At 40.7% G+C, this 17,596-nt stretch overlaps 1 protein-coding gene across 3 annotated transcripts in view; it reads right to left on the reverse strand.

The window, feature by feature from the left end:
* Positions 1 to 6,916: 6,916 nt before the first annotated feature.
* Positions 6,917 to 17,596, reverse strand: part of ano3 (anoctamin 3) — a 55,368-nt gene continuing 44,688 nt past the window's right edge. For all 3 annotated transcript variants that reach the window (XM_080873239.1, XM_080873241.1, XM_080873240.1), the window contains 12 exons: positions 15,083 to 15,165; positions 14,832 to 14,972; positions 14,284 to 14,448; positions 14,070 to 14,106; positions 13,847 to 13,958; positions 13,434 to 13,491; positions 13,030 to 13,127; positions 12,612 to 12,766; positions 12,313 to 12,465; positions 11,062 to 11,212; positions 10,789 to 10,978; positions 6,917 to 10,311 (listed from right to left, as the gene is read on the reverse strand). In XM_080873239.1, the coding sequence (XP_080729365.1) occupies positions 10,129 to 10,311; positions 10,789 to 10,978; positions 11,062 to 11,212; positions 12,313 to 12,465; positions 12,612 to 12,766; positions 13,030 to 13,127; positions 13,434 to 13,491; positions 13,847 to 13,958; positions 14,070 to 14,106; positions 14,284 to 14,448; positions 14,832 to 14,972; positions 15,083 to 15,165 (1,526 nt within the window). In that variant the 3' untranslated portion in view covers positions 6,917 to 10,128. The remainder of the gene's footprint in view (positions 10,312 to 10,788; positions 10,979 to 11,061; positions 11,213 to 12,312; positions 12,466 to 12,611; positions 12,767 to 13,029; positions 13,128 to 13,433; positions 13,492 to 13,846; positions 13,959 to 14,069; positions 14,107 to 14,283; positions 14,449 to 14,831; positions 14,973 to 15,082; positions 15,166 to 17,596) is intronic.

The following is a 17,596-nucleotide window of genomic DNA, read 5'->3' on the forward strand; positions in this document are numbered from 1 at the left end:
CTGTTGCTGCAGTTCTGTGAGAAAAAATGCTATCTTTGGAGGACTGCATCAGACTGGCATTTTGGCCATATGCCCTTAAGTGTTTTTTCATTAAATATTCAAGAGAGGTAGTTTTTTAAAATGAGCTAAATTTGGCAGCAACATACAGGAAAACAAATCAGGGTGTTGAAAAAGACAAAAGTGCCAAACAGAAGTGTAAGAAACTTTGGTGAAAAACTGGAAATAAATGTAACATTTTAAATGAAAAAAAGATTGTTTTATATCTCATGCTTCAGTAAAACAAGTTGGATCTTCATAAACACATGGGTAAGCCTTTCAGTCTTGACTGTGCACCACCACAGGACAATCAAGTATTTGTTTCAAGCTGTGTTGGTTTGATTTTTGCAGATTACATGCCGAGTCAGATCAGTCAGATCTCACTGCAGCTGCAGTTGAAATTGATTAGCACCCAAAGCGTGAACTGTAAGGGGTTTGGGAATTAACCGTAAAGTCAGAAGGCTTTTCTCTGGCTTGCTATTGATACCAGTTTGACAATCTTACAAGCAAAAAGAAGAAATCCACTGAAGCCAATCAAATAATTGTTAAATAATTGTCAGCAGCCCCAATAGACTATTGTTATAACTACAAAACATGCCACTGTCAGCTGTAGCATTATGATCAGTCACAGTAGGGTTTATGCCTTTATGTTATGAACTGCGCATACTCATCACCGAAAGCAACAAGGTCTCCAGCCCATCTGTGATGAAGGAGCATTAAATTATTAATCCACTGGAAATCCACCTGCTGAAGGTCACATTTATATTCAAAAGTCTAAACGAGGGAGATTTTTCTCACACTGCCCTTCCCTCCTGTGCACTGTCTCTCTGTCGTCTCCCCGTGCTCATCACTCGTTTCCTGCGTTGAGTCGCCCGCTTTAATGATGACTTTTCATGTGGAAACTCTGCAGATTTCACCTCCCATGCAAGTGTTGACACGGAATTAAGTGCCCCTAGTTCCACACAGCTACACAGCTTCCACTGCTTGCTTTACTAGAGTGTGCTTTACTGAACTTCTTGTAAAAGTTCACACATTTTTCTGGACTGCGTTCACTTTTCATAGATTTTCTGAGCATTGTGTTGCAGCTTGCACCTTTAAAACATAAAGAGAACCAGTTTGCTAATGATTATCACACTGGCATTGAGACCATCAACAGCAGCGCAGCAGTGACTGACATCAGAGCTGTGCGGTATGACTGTCTTCAGTGCTACCAGCATAAAAGTTTGTATAAACACACACGAACGAGAATAATCAGGATAATAATCACAAACATGAACCAGTAATATGTTAAAGTGGCCAAGCAGATGCAACATAACACATTTTTACAAGGTAGGACCAGATGTTGGATTAATCTTTTCATGTTTACTTTGAAGCAGCATGCACTTCACTGTCAGTTTTCATGTTCTCTAATAGGAAACGACCAAAAAATGCTTTCAAAAGTAAAATGAGTTCTGGTGTGGGAGTACACCCACTCTCCTAATACTATTACTGCTAACTCTATTATGAGAATAATAGCATGATGGCATAAAAAGATGGAGTCTGCTCATTAAGGTCCTGGTGCTTCAGAGACGCAGGTTTTGCTTTGTCCCTCTGCACAGCCGCCAAATCGTTCATCCATTGAGCTCTGTGAAGTAATTTGAGGCTGCTTCTCTGTGCAGGAGGCTTTACCTAGGTCCACTCATCCATCATCGCTGTTATTCACGCCTCATATCTGAGTCTCACCTCTTTACACCCAGCTCATTTTCCCAACGTGCGTGCTGCACATCTATCTTCCCCTCGTATGCTCTGCAAAATACCAAATTATATTCTTATAAATGTTACTCAAAGTGGTTCAGCTGCGTGTCTAAAATTGTCTCTCTCTGATAGGTATTATGCCACCAGATAAGAAAAAAACTTGCTCACGATGACAAAAATGGCTACCATGTATCCATTTAGAATGCGTGTTGCTAACAAAAAACCCCAAAAAACCAAAAATGAAGCTGATGGGAACGCTGTCTGGATTGTTTGGGCTACTGCATGACCTTTAGGAGCAAAAAAAAAAAAAAAAAAACAGACTATGAGCCCCAATTTTTCTAATGGTGTGACAGAAGAAAACTTGTTACTTGATGGAAACTCTGGTGAGCACTTAATCAGAAGGTTTGGGGTTCGATCCCCTGGCTCCTCCAGTGTCGTTGCTGTGCCAAACAGTGATTTCAAATGTTTCTGTATATTTTCTGTGTAATACTTTTGCTTACACTGGCACATAGACTGGAGTCAACAGGAATTATGAAGGGCTTATATATAAAATAAACAAATGACCTGTTTTGTAAGTATATTCATGACTGCATTATTGTGCCTACAGTATAATCAGTCCAGTCGTTTTTGACCACAAAGAATATCTTTGCAGAGCTGTGATGTTATATTTTTTGCAATTTCTGCTGCCCTCCTGGCCACATCTCTCTGGAAAAAGACATTTTAAATGTCAATTACACTTTTAGTCACTGATTGCAGCTTCTACATCGTGACATGAATGTTCTTTCTGGTTCAAAATGGCTTGATATCATTCATGAGAGATATGTTTGACAGATTATAGGCCAACAAGTGATTTGCAACAGTTCAAATATGGGCAATCATTTTTGGCAGATGGTCACGTTTCGACACAACAGTTGTCGCCGATGCATTCATTAGCATGTTAGCTTCTGCATTAAGCACTTAAACTGCATAGAGCGTGTGTCAATGGTTGAACACAATGTAAAAGGCTTTTGAGTGGTAAGCGAAAAGCCAGACCAGTAAATACCAGTCCATTTAGCTGGTGAGAAAACTCACTCGGAACATCCTCCACGCTGACGCAGAGGGTGCAGAGAAAAATGTTAGTGGGCTTTCAACCTGTGAGGATCATGTCTGCACAAAATGTCATGGCACACTGACTAAAAGATTGTGAGATCTCTTTCTGGAGAACGACCATGAATCATCTTTGAATCATCTCTCTAGGACAACTAAAACTTAACTACCAGATGAAATCAGTGGAAATTCATAAATATTCTGACTTGCTTGTGAAAACACATTTTTCCATTACAAATCTCATTAAGTACACATTATGGAAGAGTAAACACCTCCCTACATAATGCTGAGAGCATTTTCCTGCACTGAGCTATCTCAGTGCTCTGATTTGTTGCTGCTGGTCTTTATTTACTCGCTGTCCTGTTTACACATCTGTGCTGGTGGATTTATGACGGCAGTCTCAGGGGATCTATTGATTGCCTTTCTAACTTGTAGTGTAGATCTGTGTTGTATCAATAACGTCAGTCACATGGCGCTGCTCTTGGAGACCAAGAACTGATGTCTGCAGTCAGGGGTGGAAAGATAGTTAAATCATTCAGTATATGGTTGCTCAGCCTAAAATGTGAATAACCTTTCTGTTTTAGTGGCAGAGCTACTAACGTGCTTCTCAGTGGAGAATAAATATTGTATTGAACCAGGGCATCTGTCGTTTTGTGGGGAGCAGACATGTGAAAAGATTGCTTGTCTCTCTGGAGCCTTTTCATCCATTTGTTTGACTTTCTTACATTATTCATTCATTTTTTCCCTTCTTTTTTTCAGCAGAATCAGAATGTTCTCAGTTTGTTTTATTCGATATATGACAACAATAATAATATAAATGATAATCATGGCACCCATCACAGCAATATTTGGACACCGAGGGTCTCTTTCGTCTTTTATTTAATCCTCAGTTTGAAAACAGCCACAAGAGCCTCACAGTAATCGGAACTGGTTTATATGGTCAGTGTTTTCCATCAGACTTGGACGTGCTTTAAAACTGAACAGTGAAACTTTTTGTGGCTAAAATATAAAATAACAAGTCGAGCTTCTCAAGGGTTGACTGTTCAATCAAGCCTTGAAAAAAAATAACTATGTATATAACTTTTTTCAAAATGTGAGATAGCCACTTTGTTAGGTACACCTTCATAGTACTGGGGTGAACCCCCTTCTGAAGCAGAAGCTATCTCCTCTTCCAACACAGGTTCTCTATTGGATTGAGAGCAGCTAAGCATTTGAGCAGTGCACAGTGTATTCTTTGTTATGTACTGTATATAAAACACAGTTTGAGACCTTCCTGCTGTCAGAAGATGGGTACACTGTGGTAATAAAGGAATGGACATGGTAAGCAACAATACTCAAGTAGGCTGTGAGGTTTAAATGATGGTCAGTTGGTACTAAGGGGCTCAAAGTGTGGCAAGAAAATATCTCCCACACAATTACACTGCAGGCCTGAACATCGATACAAGGATACAAGAGGAGTGGCACTGCGCTTCTGCTGTAGCTCATCTGCTTGAAGGTTCAGCATGTTTCAAGTTTTATTTGTCATGTACAGGTAAAATGGCACATTACTACTGGAAATGAAATTCTTGGGTTCAGAGCACTCTCAATATCGCACATAAAAAGGTAAGTAAGTAACACTTGGATAAAAATAAGATGAGGTATATAAATAAAGAAAAAAATATAACAGAATAAAATAAATAAATACAGATTACTAAAACTACTGTAGGCTCTCGTGTAGAGGTGTAGACTGATTGTACAAAATAAACTGCCCAGTGTTTCAGTAGTTCAGTAGACTGATGGCTCGTGGGTAGAAACTGTCCCTGAATCTGCTGGTGCGGGTCTTTATGCTTCTGCCAATACAGGAGCATCCAGAGTGTAAGATCAGTGCATTCATGTTGTGCCTACAGACATGCTCTTCTGCATATCTTGGTTGCTTGAGTTGCAGTTACCTTCCTCTCAGCTCAAAGCAGTCTGACTATAATAATTGCAGCTCACTGAATAGTTTCTCTTTTTCAGACCATTCTCTGTAAACCCTAGACACACTTGTGTGGAAAAATCACAGTGGATCAGCAGTTTCAGAAATACTGAGACCAGCGTGTCTGGTACCAACAACATTCAAAGTCACTTACATCACCCTTCATGCCCCATTCTGATGCTCAGTTTGAACCACATGGTTGTGTTGACCATGTCTACATTGCTGACATGTGATTGGCTTTTAGATGTATGTGTTAATGAACCTTTTCACAGGTTTACCCAATCAAGTGGCTGGTAAGTGTATTATTACTACTGTTAAGGTTCACAATTGAGGAGGGAGAGTACAAACCACCCATGGTCCAGAAGGTCTTGGTCAAACAATGATTTTAATGAACACACGTGTGGGAAGATACTCTGTACGCCGACAGCAAGTGATCTCGACTTAATCAAAGCATAAACAGATATTTTATAGCATCAGGGTTTGATTTACTGACGCCCCTTCATGCGTCACAGATACATTTTATACATAGATCAGATCAACACCACAATAGCTTTTCACCCAGAAGATCATCTTCTATTTTCATGGCTGGTACTTTCCGTTCTTGTCTTAAAGTGAATTGTTCCTCTTTCTTGCCGAGACATGACTAATCTCTCCTCTAAATAAATCTAACTCATGTGTGTGTATGTGTTGACCTCACATGCTCTTTGTGTCACCTCTTCACCTACTGTCTGTGTCTCGTCCTCAAATGCTCTTTCTCAATTCACCTGTTGCACTTCTGACCTTTCACTAGACCAGAAGCTCACTGAGACTATGTGTATGTCTTCTACTAAATAAATGTTTTAACCAAGAACTTCTACTAAAACCTTAATATGAAATGACCTGATATATAAGTGTTTTGTAAGCATGTACTGCAATTCCTTCTATGTTCTAGTTTTCCCTCAGCATGGATCACCTAGACACTCTCACTAGATGAAGCTTAAGACCATTAATGAACCTGAACATCAACTCAAATAAGCACAGATATGCATTGTGTATAAAATAGTCATAACTGCTTAAGGCCTTCTTAAAGCTATCTGTTACATTGTTAAAGCCTCGTCTTAGCCTGCTGCTCAAAATAACTTCCACTTCTGCAAAACTCTCCAAGCCTGTTTCCTGTCCTGTTACTTTTAGCCTTTCTGAAAGACACACTGTTCAACCCCTGAATGCAATATAAACTCCAGATTATATTATTAATGCAATGGTAATGATGACAATTATTTAACAATAGCAGTAAAATAATTTCCCTGCTCCACACTACTCAAATGTATTTAGAGTGCTGCAGGATAGTAGATATCTGTTACTGCTACATTGTTTCAGTCGCTGGTTTTTCCCTCGTCTATAATTTGATTCTGTTTTTGGGTGTTTTGCTTCCATTTCATTAGTTTTTTGTCCATTAGTGGCATTTTTTTTTCCTTCTATAGATCTGAGGCTTTAAAGTTTTTCCATTACCACATGGTCTAGCTCCTCCCACATGGAGCAACAGTACTAGAAGATAAAAATATCTGTATCCACTTTTGAAATGCTATTCTCCCTGAAAGGCTCAACACTGACATGAAAGTCAAACCACAGCTTTCTAAGTCAAAGAGGTGAAAGGATATATGTCAGTGTGGGCGCCAGAAGAGAGGAAAATACTCAGAGTATAGAATATCAGTCATCGGGGCTCAAAGTAAACGAAATCGTACCATGTTTCTTCTGGACTGTTTAGATTTCATTGTAAAAAATGAAGCCTAATGTTAACCAAGACGACATAAACGGAAAAGCAGATAGAAGAGAAGCAGCATTTAACAGTAACATAGTTGTGGGGGGAAAATACCCCTGCCATACTCAAATAGTGGGTTTGTTACAGAAATGCAATCTTTTTTAACAATATGTTACATGAACACTCTGTGGCCAGAGGCTTGGTGGTTTATGATAATAGTGAGGAAAAAAGAAAGAAAGGGGAAAAAAAGCACCCTTTGGTGTGTGAAGAATATCAGCTATAGGCACAAAGGCCTTTTCTCTGCTGTTTATAAGAGAGACAAGAATGAAGCGAGCAGAATTGATTTAAAAGATACAATCCATGATTTATTACAGAAAAGAGTGATATCCAAATTAGTTTATGTTACATTGTTTCTTTTTTTACATGTAAACAGGAACAAAGTAAACAATGTTATTGATACACTTCATGTCACGACTGCTATCGTCCTATTATACAAATAAATCTACGGGCTTACGTCACTGTGCTTCAAGTACATCATTGCTCAAGCACAATCCTATTAGGAGGCATAGAACAGAAAGCTTAATCCCCCTCCAGACTGCTATATTTTCAGAGATGTGCAAGGTCACGCTATTATTACTTATTATACAATACCCAGATTGTGCTATTGCCAACAGTAGAAAGCATGAGAGACACCTTTCCACCACTGTACAGCATTAGTATCAGTGAGGTGAACTGATGAAGATCCACCCAGAAACGATTAGTAACTGGGCAAGCCAAACATCCAAGGTCATGTAATTTTTCATTCATAAAGTGCCCCTATTCCCTTCGGTTAAATGCTTCAGCTGTTAGAGTGTAAGCGTGATTATATGTCCAAGCGGAGGAAGTCTGAGGTTTCACATGTTTTATCAGACTCTGCGTAAAATTCCCGGACATATTTTTTAAATGAATCAGTCTGGAGATCATGCTGTTATTTTAGAAAATACTGCACCAGTATAAAATCCTGCCACATCTAGAAACACACCGGTCCTTCCAGAAACGATCAACACTAAAAAAACAGGGAAGTGATATGTTTAAGACGCAACTTTACAGAAGTTAGCTCTGCTCAAAGCAGTAGTTAAGTCATGCATACTCCACAGCACAAATGTACCAGTACATTTATGACTGTTCAAAATAAACATAGCATTCAAGGATAACAACATGCATAGATTTTAGGTGTTCACATAGCAGGGAGGATACTCTGAAAACACTGACTACTTTCCTAAGTATTGGAATAAGATTTGAAAGCAAATATCTCTCTCTCTGGTGAATGAAATCGTGAATTGTTGGACTGAATGTGACCCGAAAGGAGTTTTTTGACCAACAACCTGGAAAAAAAAAAAAAAAGCCAACTAAATGAAGTATGTGAGTGCGTTCCATGATCTTTGATCTGCTCTAACATACAGCAAAATAATAATAAAAAAAAAAAAAACATGCTTATTATTGTGAGTGCGCATTTGAGTCATGCAAAAACATGGCAGTGCAAAAATATATATCTAAAAAAAGCAGAATACCTTTGATTGCATCTTAGAAAATATGATAAAAAAGTTGATCATTGCAGACATTCAGAGGACACCTGAGACAAGTGGACGTAACGTTTTCTATCTGAGGGTGAGAACGAGTGAACTTGCACGTGATAGCGCAAAATCAAATGTATAAAAACATTACGTATTTCATTAAATGTATATACAAAAAACAGGCAAAGTAAAATAAAGAAAGGAGGACAATCCTTGCAAAATGAAGAATGTTGTCATTGTTGTGCAATGCATTCAGGGTAGAAATTTTCCCTTCAGATGTTAGATTGGTGCAGCTTTTACCTTTACAGTGCATAACATTTTTACATTTAACACCACATGATCAATATGATGCATTTAAGTGTTTGAAGTCCCCATCTCAGTTCACATCACACACCCTTTAACTCTTAAACTCAACAGCACAGAGAAAGGAAATTATCCCGACTCAACCTCGCAGGTCCAACTATACCTGCCACGATGCCTATTTTCCTGAGTTCATTAGGCAAAAACACACTTCTCTAATCCATGACATCAAATCTGATCACAATATAAAAAAAAGGCAATGTCACCAGTCTGCAACTGAATAAACTCTCGCGTCCGTTTGATCAAAGATCAGACAGCTGCTGAAACCGTGTGTCTCACTGTGTGTTTAATAAAAGTCTGCAACAGAAGCTTGTAGCGTATTATGCGAGCGAAGAACAGTGGATAGAAGTTCGTTTCAAAACTGAACATCCAAGCCACAGGTATTTCTAAGTGATCCAAGTTTTCAACCACGCTTTGGGGCTTCCAGCAGCAAATGAAAACCAGACTGCGAGGGTCAGAGCGGAAGAGCAGATTTGTGGATCCTGCATGCGAGCGTACACGTTATGTTAGGGCGTGCGCTGCTGACGTCAGCCGAGATCCGAGTAGGTACACTGCGGCGTGACTCATGTCCAAAACAAATCCTAAACGGAGAGTTCAGAGAGTCTGCTGCAGATCAGGACAACAGGATGAGGAGAGAGAATATTTCTTGCACTTCAAAGAAAAACAAAAAAAAGCACGTGCTGCACAACACAGGCACACGTGATGTTCGGTGACACAAACTGTGGTACGCGGCCATGTTGTTACACTGTAGGCACAGTCAAATTGCACAGAGTTCACATTTCCTCAACTCGAGACAGTCAAGCTCAGCGGTAGCACAGAGATTAACACACAGCTCACACTGAGTACAGACACATGTGAACCAGGCCTCGAGACAGGAAGTTTGTCTATCGAAAAGGTACAAAGCAGGATTACCATGCACTTCTTGTGATGTCTGAGGGAATACTTTGTCAGATGTACTAAATGGATGCTAACATCCTTTACAAGGAGTGCTTTTCAGTTTTGTTTTGTTTGTTTTTTTTCCTTTGCAAATATTAATCAGCATGCTTCAACAGCAAATATACATTTAGGAAGCAAGAACAGAGTCATTCTTATTTGGTAGCCACATCACCAGAATCACTTTGCAACAATAAAAATGCCACTGTAGTTCTGTCACACAGAAGTGGCTCTGCTGATGTTCACGAAGGGTTGGGGCGGTGGCGGGGGAGGGGATACACGGCCATGCTGCGAGCTGCACTGGACTGCAGAGTCAAAGCAAAGTGGTAGCTGCCACACGGAGAGAGAGAGAGTGCAGGATGGGACAGTGAACAGTGCTGATCTGCAGCCCTTGATCTGCATAGTAAACATTACAATTGCAAAGTTGTTTTTTTTTTTTTTCCCCAGCTAAGCCACAATGCAGCACAGACCCAAGGGCACCCTGTTGGGTGAAGCCAGGTAAGGGATGAGGGTGGAGGCAGAAAGGGTCAGAGCCAGAAACCGGGAGGTGGAACAGATGGCAAGGGAGTGGCCAGTGCCAGATCTGGAGAGGATCTCGAGAGGGTGTCTTTGGTGTACAGAATCAGCCATCAGTGAAGCTAGACTCTAAAAGCTAACACATAAATAAGCAGGCAGGGGAGGTGGAGCTTGTGAGCTGAGGATCGCGTAGCGGAGACAGGGTGAGGGGATTTAAGCTAAGGCCACTCGTGGTGATAACGCTTCCCATTCTTCTTCCTCTCCTTCTGCAGATGCTCGAGTTCTGCTTCATACATCATCTCTTGCATCAGGTACTTTTCCCTCCTCATGCGATCGCAGAGATCCTTCGGCATGTCTGGAATGAGGTACGCTATGAAGGACTTGATCCCAAACACCAGGTGCTGAGGGAAGATTAAATTATTCATAAGTCAACATCCAGAGAAATCACGTGCTTTAGATGCCAATTTTGTTTTGGTATTAGTGGCGCATGCAAGAGTAAAAGTAAACCCAAGGAACTTCATATGCCCTTCTATCTTTTATATGTAGTGTAGTGTAGAATGTGCAAGGCAGTGTTGTCAAGGGAATATCTTGCATGGCAACCATGTAATTTGTGATGGTTTTTATTTTATTTTTTTCGAATGGTAGAATTTTCTCAGCCTTCTCCAGGACCTTGATTTAATTAACCCATGAAAATCACTTAAATTGCTGCTGTGAGGTTTCGGTTTCGGTCTCAGCACATAAAATAATTAAAATAAAACATTTGCAAAGCTACAAAAATATTGAGGCTGACTCAAAGTGGCACAGCGTAAGAGGATTTAGCTTCAGCTGCTTGTCCTGCTTGTAAACATACAGAAGAGAAATGGCCAATGGTTACAAACCTCAAAGACGATGATGAATGCCAGCCTGGCAGCCAAGACATGCCAGAACTGCAGAGTGAATTCGTATGGCACTGTGTTCCAGGGCGGCGCTCGGTAGTCTCTATACCTGCAGTATCCCGAGTGGTTTCTGTTATTCAGCTCACCCATGTCAAACACGGACAGGCTGCTGTTCACGTAGCCTTGCAAACACCTGCGAAAGCAGACGGCCATCACGTAAAACGCATAGGCTACATACAGGGCACTTAAAGGTTACACGCTGTTTTTAAGGCTTACTCATTGCCATGGTGGTGCCTCTTGTTCACACATGGGCCATATTTGAAGGCGTAAACAAAGCGGGGGATATAGTCTGAGGTTATGGCAATGACGAAGGCGTTAGTGATGACTGCCAGCACACCAATACCTTCGAGAATCCCGTGCCAGATCCCTGACAGACAAAACAAAGAAGAAAGAAAAACAGCTGGTATGTTGGTTTAAACCTGGGTGCCTTTATCTGCAATGGCTGACATGACCAGCATACCGTATTTTGCTTTATAAAACACAGACTACATCAAATACTGTAGGCACCGATAAATTGATATGCTGATTAAACATTCATGCAGTGAATATGAGAATGCAGCTGATAGATTTATAATAATAAGGACGAGGCCATCTTATTCAGTTGTTCTTGCTCCCTTTTTAACCAATAAACTAAAGTTTAAATTGCAGTAAATTTATAGGTTGCACAGGTTTTTGTTTAAAGCTTCTCCCGGGGTGAACAATCCTGCTCCTTCTCCACCAACCGATTGTGCGCATAGTAAGCGTCATCTAATTGGCTCGCTTCTGATCAGAGAAACTGAAGGTGTGACAAGACTCCATATTAGTGATAAGGTCACAAATAACAGAAATGAACCTTTTATGGTCACAGTTGTTAGCAGTTCCTGACATGTGTAGCTCAAGCTCTATAAGTAACAATTTTCAAGATGCCATTTTCACTTCACTGCACTCGATTTACTTCTGCCTTAGTTAATAATGTCCCCGAATGCGATTGAACAGCTTCCGGTAATGGAGCATATTGAATTACACAAAATGTTTTGTTTTGTGGCAGTTGAATGAAGACAGAGACAGTAGATAAAAAGGATCTCTCCTCCTTATCTGCCTTAGATCTGTGTGTGGATGATCAGGAAATGTCAGCCTAACTCTTCAAAGGAGCTTAGCTTGCTGTGTGACTGACACATAATGTGTTCATTACAGCGGAGGAATTTCTAAATGTTTCAGGGTGGATTCCTCCTTTAATTACAAGGAAACATGCCACATGAATCACTGGGTCATATGGCAGTTTAAGGATGCAGTTTGTAATCGTATGGGGAGATGGGCTGATGAGAGGGGAGGTGCAGCATATGGAGTTGCAGAAGGACAGGATATGGAAACATATCCATCACTGTAGGAGAGGTCATGTTAAACTAACACAACATTTTACTGCTGGAAGAAAAAACAATAATTAAAAGTGACTCTGATCCAAGAAGATGTCGTGTGAGCTGCACAGACCTATATCAGTGGCTCGAGCAGGCATGGGTCTCCTCCACTGAGTGACAAATTTGTAGGCGTCAAGACGAATCTCAATGATGTTGTTGAGCAGAGCGAGGAGAGGAGCCAGCGGGAAAGCTGCTACAAAGATGGTGGTGAAGCCAAACTGAAGAACTGCAGCGGAAAGAATCATTCGGATGTCAACACTGGCACGAAAAAAAAAATAAATGCTGAGGTTTGAATAATAGCCTGCATTTGCATGGATTATTTCCTTCTCCAGAAAGTCAAAACACAATTCTTAGTAGGAGTGCATTTTTTACCCATTTCGAGATATTCATCCACAAGCCCATGGGCGTTCATCGGCTGCAGATTCCAGTCCTTGTCCCACTGAGGAAGCTGGGCCTTATTCTCTACATTCTGCCCTCCACCACCTCCTTTCTTCATCTTTCTACGAGACCACCAGTTCTGCAGCAGACTGAAAACATAGAGAGTAGCGATAAACCCTGGCAAAGCACTGTGCTCTGCAAGAACTGTTTTACTGAGCCACATGCGAGAGGATTTGATGTGCTTCTTCAGGAGAAAAATCTTTTCACATGCAAATGAGCTGAAAGAGGAAAAGCCATGCAGAAACTACATACGGCCTGTTAATTGCCATCACTTGAATTCACGTCATTAAGCTTCATGTCATTTCTAATAGTTCATAGACAAGAAGGCGTGCGATTATAATGAGGCACTTACGGATAACCGAGCTCCATGAAGTTGTTCCAGATTTGCTTGAAGAACATGATGACTCCCATTTGCAGACACAGATCAATCAAACACCCACTTGGGTGACACTGAGAAAAATAGATTTCAATGAAAAATAATAATAATACAAAAACCGTATCATTCATATTTCGTGCCTAATAATTCAGAGCTAGGAGCAAACTCTGGGACACACTTGATCCGATTCCATTTTTTTAATCATTAAAATTGAAAATCACAGTAATTATGTGGTGAGATTAATGGTTCACATGCAGGCGGATCATTAGAAAGATGAATTACTCGAAATTTCTAAATATATCCCAAAACAGAAGGCACTAATCAGCCCAGTCACTGCTGACATAATCACCTACTTACGTTTGATGGCTAATTGCACTCACCTCCTCCAATCTCCATCGACTAAAGAGTTTATTGTATTTTCCAGGCCTGCCAGCAAACCTGATCAAATTAAGACGGCCAACATTAGCTGTTGATTCAATCAATGTAATAATAATAATAATAATAATAATAATAATAATAATAATAATAATAAACTTAGAGTAGAAAAAAAAGACACTTAGAGGTGCTAATTATGTGCAACAATCCGTGACCTAGTTACACTTGTAGGCAGGGCAGCATTTTGTAACTGCTGAAAGATGAAACACCCAAAAAACACGATTTCCCCGGCTGAGGAGGGGAAGGGAAGGAGTCTTGGCTTGGTCATGACTGGGAGTTTGAAAGGAAACATCTTTGCACAATCCCTCATTAAAGTCGGTGTAAACAGTCACTGTAAAGTTTATGGCAGTTTGCCTACCTTCCAAGGAAGAAGGCGATATAAAACGTGGAGCTGTTTAAATTCACAAACTGGAACAGAAACATCTTCAGAGCAAAGCTGTTCTCCCACTCAGACTCCGTCCGTGGGTGCTCTAAAAGGGGAGGGACAGGGGTTTGTTAGGCAGATGGGTGAAGAGAATAAATAATGTTCAACCAGCTGGGAAGCCAAAGATAATGAAGGCATAAATGCATGAAACACTCACCTAAATTAGTCAGCAGATAGGCCACCTTTTCATACACCTGACAAAATGATAGTACACATCAGTGTCAACAGGAAAAGGTTGAGGAGGGTAATGATTATGAGAAACAGAGGAAGGCTGGAATGAAAAAAAAGTCTTAAATAAGTGCTGAGTGAAGTATTTATGGGATAGAAAATGCGAACGTGGGATGTAGGATGATGCTCGTCCGGGCACCCACCACATTGAGAGACATGATGATCATAAAGTTGATGCAGACACCGGTGCCAGAGGTGGCGAACTGCCAGTTCTTCTTCACAAAATACCAGTTAAAGGAAGCAAACTTCTCCATCGCAATAAGGCGGAAAACCACTACAGCAAACACTGCTGTCAGAACAAGGGAAATCTAAGCAGAGGTGATGGAGAGAAGACAAGCACAGCAGAAAGGATGAAGAACCAGTACGATTAACAGGGTGAAAAAAAGTTTTGAATTTATCCTATAAGGAAGAAGTGTGCCATAAATATGAAAAAACTGTAAGTTTAGAAACATTGAACTATTTAGATGATAGATAATCAGAAGCAACTTATATGTAAACAGGAGAAATTAGGCCATGAGAAAGGGCTAATACACCATTTCCTTTGAGTATGGTCTTTGTCCAGCAGGGGGAGATGTTACACCACTGCAAACGCATCACACTGTTCTAATAAAGATGGCACACAAAATAACTGTGAGCTTACACCGAGCCCGATTCCCAAAAAGACAGATTATTCAAAGGTTAAAGGGTTTACCATGAAGAATATTCCGGACACAGACACCATGAGCCGACTAAGCTTGTCTGAGAAAGGCTGGAAAGGCTCGGGCTTGCCGGAGATGGGGTTAACTCTCTCCATCCTGGAGTACTTGGCTTCAAACTGTGGCCTCAGCTCCTCCTGATTAACAACACATATTCCAGCATTGTCTACTGAACTGTAGCTCTCTTACAGCATGAACACCTTAAAACTGTGAGGTAATCATATATTTGAGCATATGTCTAACATACCTCTTCCTCCTCCCAATCAATAAGATCCCAGTCATAAGTCAGTTCTGCCCTTCTTCTTTTCCAGAACTCAAGGAATACAGTGGCTGCAGAAGGGATCATGAATCAATCACGTTATTGATCATTTTTGATGTATACACTATAGCACAGCTAACTGCAAAGAGGAAGAGGCCATGCAGAAGCAAACAGCACATCATAGTCAGATATCCTGGGTGAAACAGGCTGCAGTGATGTGCACGGCCCAAGATGGAGACTGATTACAGTCATCAGTTCACACTCACACTGTGGATGTCAAGTTAAAGGAGACTGGCAACAGCAAATAGACTTTTTCTTGTTCAGTGCACATCCTCAAACTGTGTCTTTGTCGAGCAAGATCCATTTTGGGTTGAGAGACTTCTAAAGTAAAGCTTTTTGTGGGATGACTTCAGACTGGAGGCATTGTTTCCTTTGTGTCAGGCTCTGTTGTGACTTGAGGTAAAAAACAACGTCGGAAATGATGTTCTTTTTCTGTCAAGGCTTTTTATGTTTTCCGCCTTGAAAATGTGACAAATGTGTAACAGAGAAACGGGGGCTTTTATAAACGTGCACACAAAGGAATCATTTACATAAATCCACATGTTGGAAGAATTTGGCTTCAAAGTCAGTAAAAAACTGAAACTTTATCATGTATGATGGAAAACACAATGTAATTCTATACATTAAGATGCACAATTTGCTGGATTAAGACGCAATTGTTGCAGTTTTACCTCTGTTAACATCACAGTGGATTTTAAATAAAATAACTAAGACTGAACTGCAGACTTTCAGTTTTAATTCAAGTAGTTTAACAAAAGTGTTGCACTAACTGTTTAGGAAATGTAAAATATTTTAGACAGATGTCTCCATTTTCAGAGGCTCAAAATTAATTCTACAAACTAATGTAATTTGAAATATAAGGACTGTTTTTATTATTTTGGTGAAAATCCTGTACACTCAACGACTGCATGAAGTCTAGAACCCATGGACATCACGCTGGGTTGAGATGGGTCTCTCTGTCGTCAGTTTTGCATTCAGCAACTGAAAAGCGCCTCGGCTGGGTTGAGATCATGTCACCTATTTCGCCATTGAAGAATATCCTATTTTTATAAGTATTTGGCTGACTCTAGGCAGAGAGTACAGCCCTGCACACTTCACAGTTCATCCTGCTACTTCTACCTGCAGTCAGATCATCATGAAACACCAGTGTCCCAGTTCCAATTGCAGCCATACATGCACATGCCATAGCACTGCCTCTAACATGTTTGACAGATGTGGTATGCTTCAGATCATGAATTGTTTCTCTCCAGCTGTATAATTTTCTGTTCCCATCATTCTGGTACAAATTCATCTTTCAGGTTTCACCTGTCCAAATATTGTTTCCAAACTGTGAAGGCTCTTTTTTAGATGTTTCCAAGTCTTTCGAGTCTAATCTGGCCTTCCTGATCTTGAGTGTAACTAGTGGTTTGCACTTGTTGTGGTTTGCACCTGTTGTAAACACTTTTATTTCCTTTTATGAAGGCATCTCTTGAGTGCAGATCTTGACAGTGATAGTCTTGCCTCGTTGACAGTATTCTTGGTTGGATGTTGAGAAGTTGTTTTTCTTAACTAAGGACAAAAAAAAAAGTCTGTCATCACTAGGAATGGGTACCGGTATCGGTTCTGACATAAACGGTAGTAAACAGACCGAAAAGCAGCGCACATTTCGGTGCTTTATTTCGGTGCTTTTCTTTCCTGAGCTGTGATACATTTTGGATTCTAGCCAATCATTTTACGTTTCCAATGATAGTAGGCGGGCCCAGGTACGTACGTTCTTTTAGAGCAGAGCTACAGAGTAAAAATGCCCAAGGCGAAGCGGTCAAAAGTCTGGCTGTACTTCACAGCAAAAGATGCAAACTCAGCAGCCTGCAACAAGTGCTTTAAGGTGATACTGTGATACTGTCAAAGGAGGTAACTCCTCGAATCTGACGACGAACCTGGCGACCTATAGCCTTTTGTTAAAAGCCGAGAAATGCGCCGTATTTGATAGCTTGCTGCGAGACCTCACACCGAGCACATCTACTGCGGGTGTGGTGCCTGTTATCGGACCCGGAGTTAGCAACATCCCCCAAAAACCCGAAAAGGAGAGTCCTGGCCCCTAGCCCTGCCAGTGTAGCAGAAATGATGACGGATGATGATGGCAGCAGCAGCCGTTCTTCTCTGCGTGAGTAGCTTAATGTTGTTCGTGTGTAATTTACGTTGAGTACGCTAACCGCGTGATTACATTAATGCACGTAAGGTGAACTAGCAAACACCGTCGTAGTTACACGAGGCTGTCTTCTTGTTTGATGGCAGATACTCCCTTCACCCTGGCCAAAAAGGCTAAAATGACCAAAGGAAAAGTGAAAAACAGCTAAAAATGAGAGGTTTTTGGACAAAGTTTGTGTTTTTTCCATTGATTAAGCACTGCTTCCAGCCAAGAGTGATACCATAAATCCCCTATAGCTGCAGAAAAGGCTAACA

This window comes from Rhamphochromis sp. 'chilingali' (genome assembly GCF_963969265.1).
Source record: "Rhamphochromis sp. 'chilingali' genome assembly, chromosome: 2".
NCBI lineage: Eukaryota > Metazoa > Chordata > Actinopteri > Cichliformes > Cichlidae > Rhamphochromis > Rhamphochromis sp. 'chilingali'.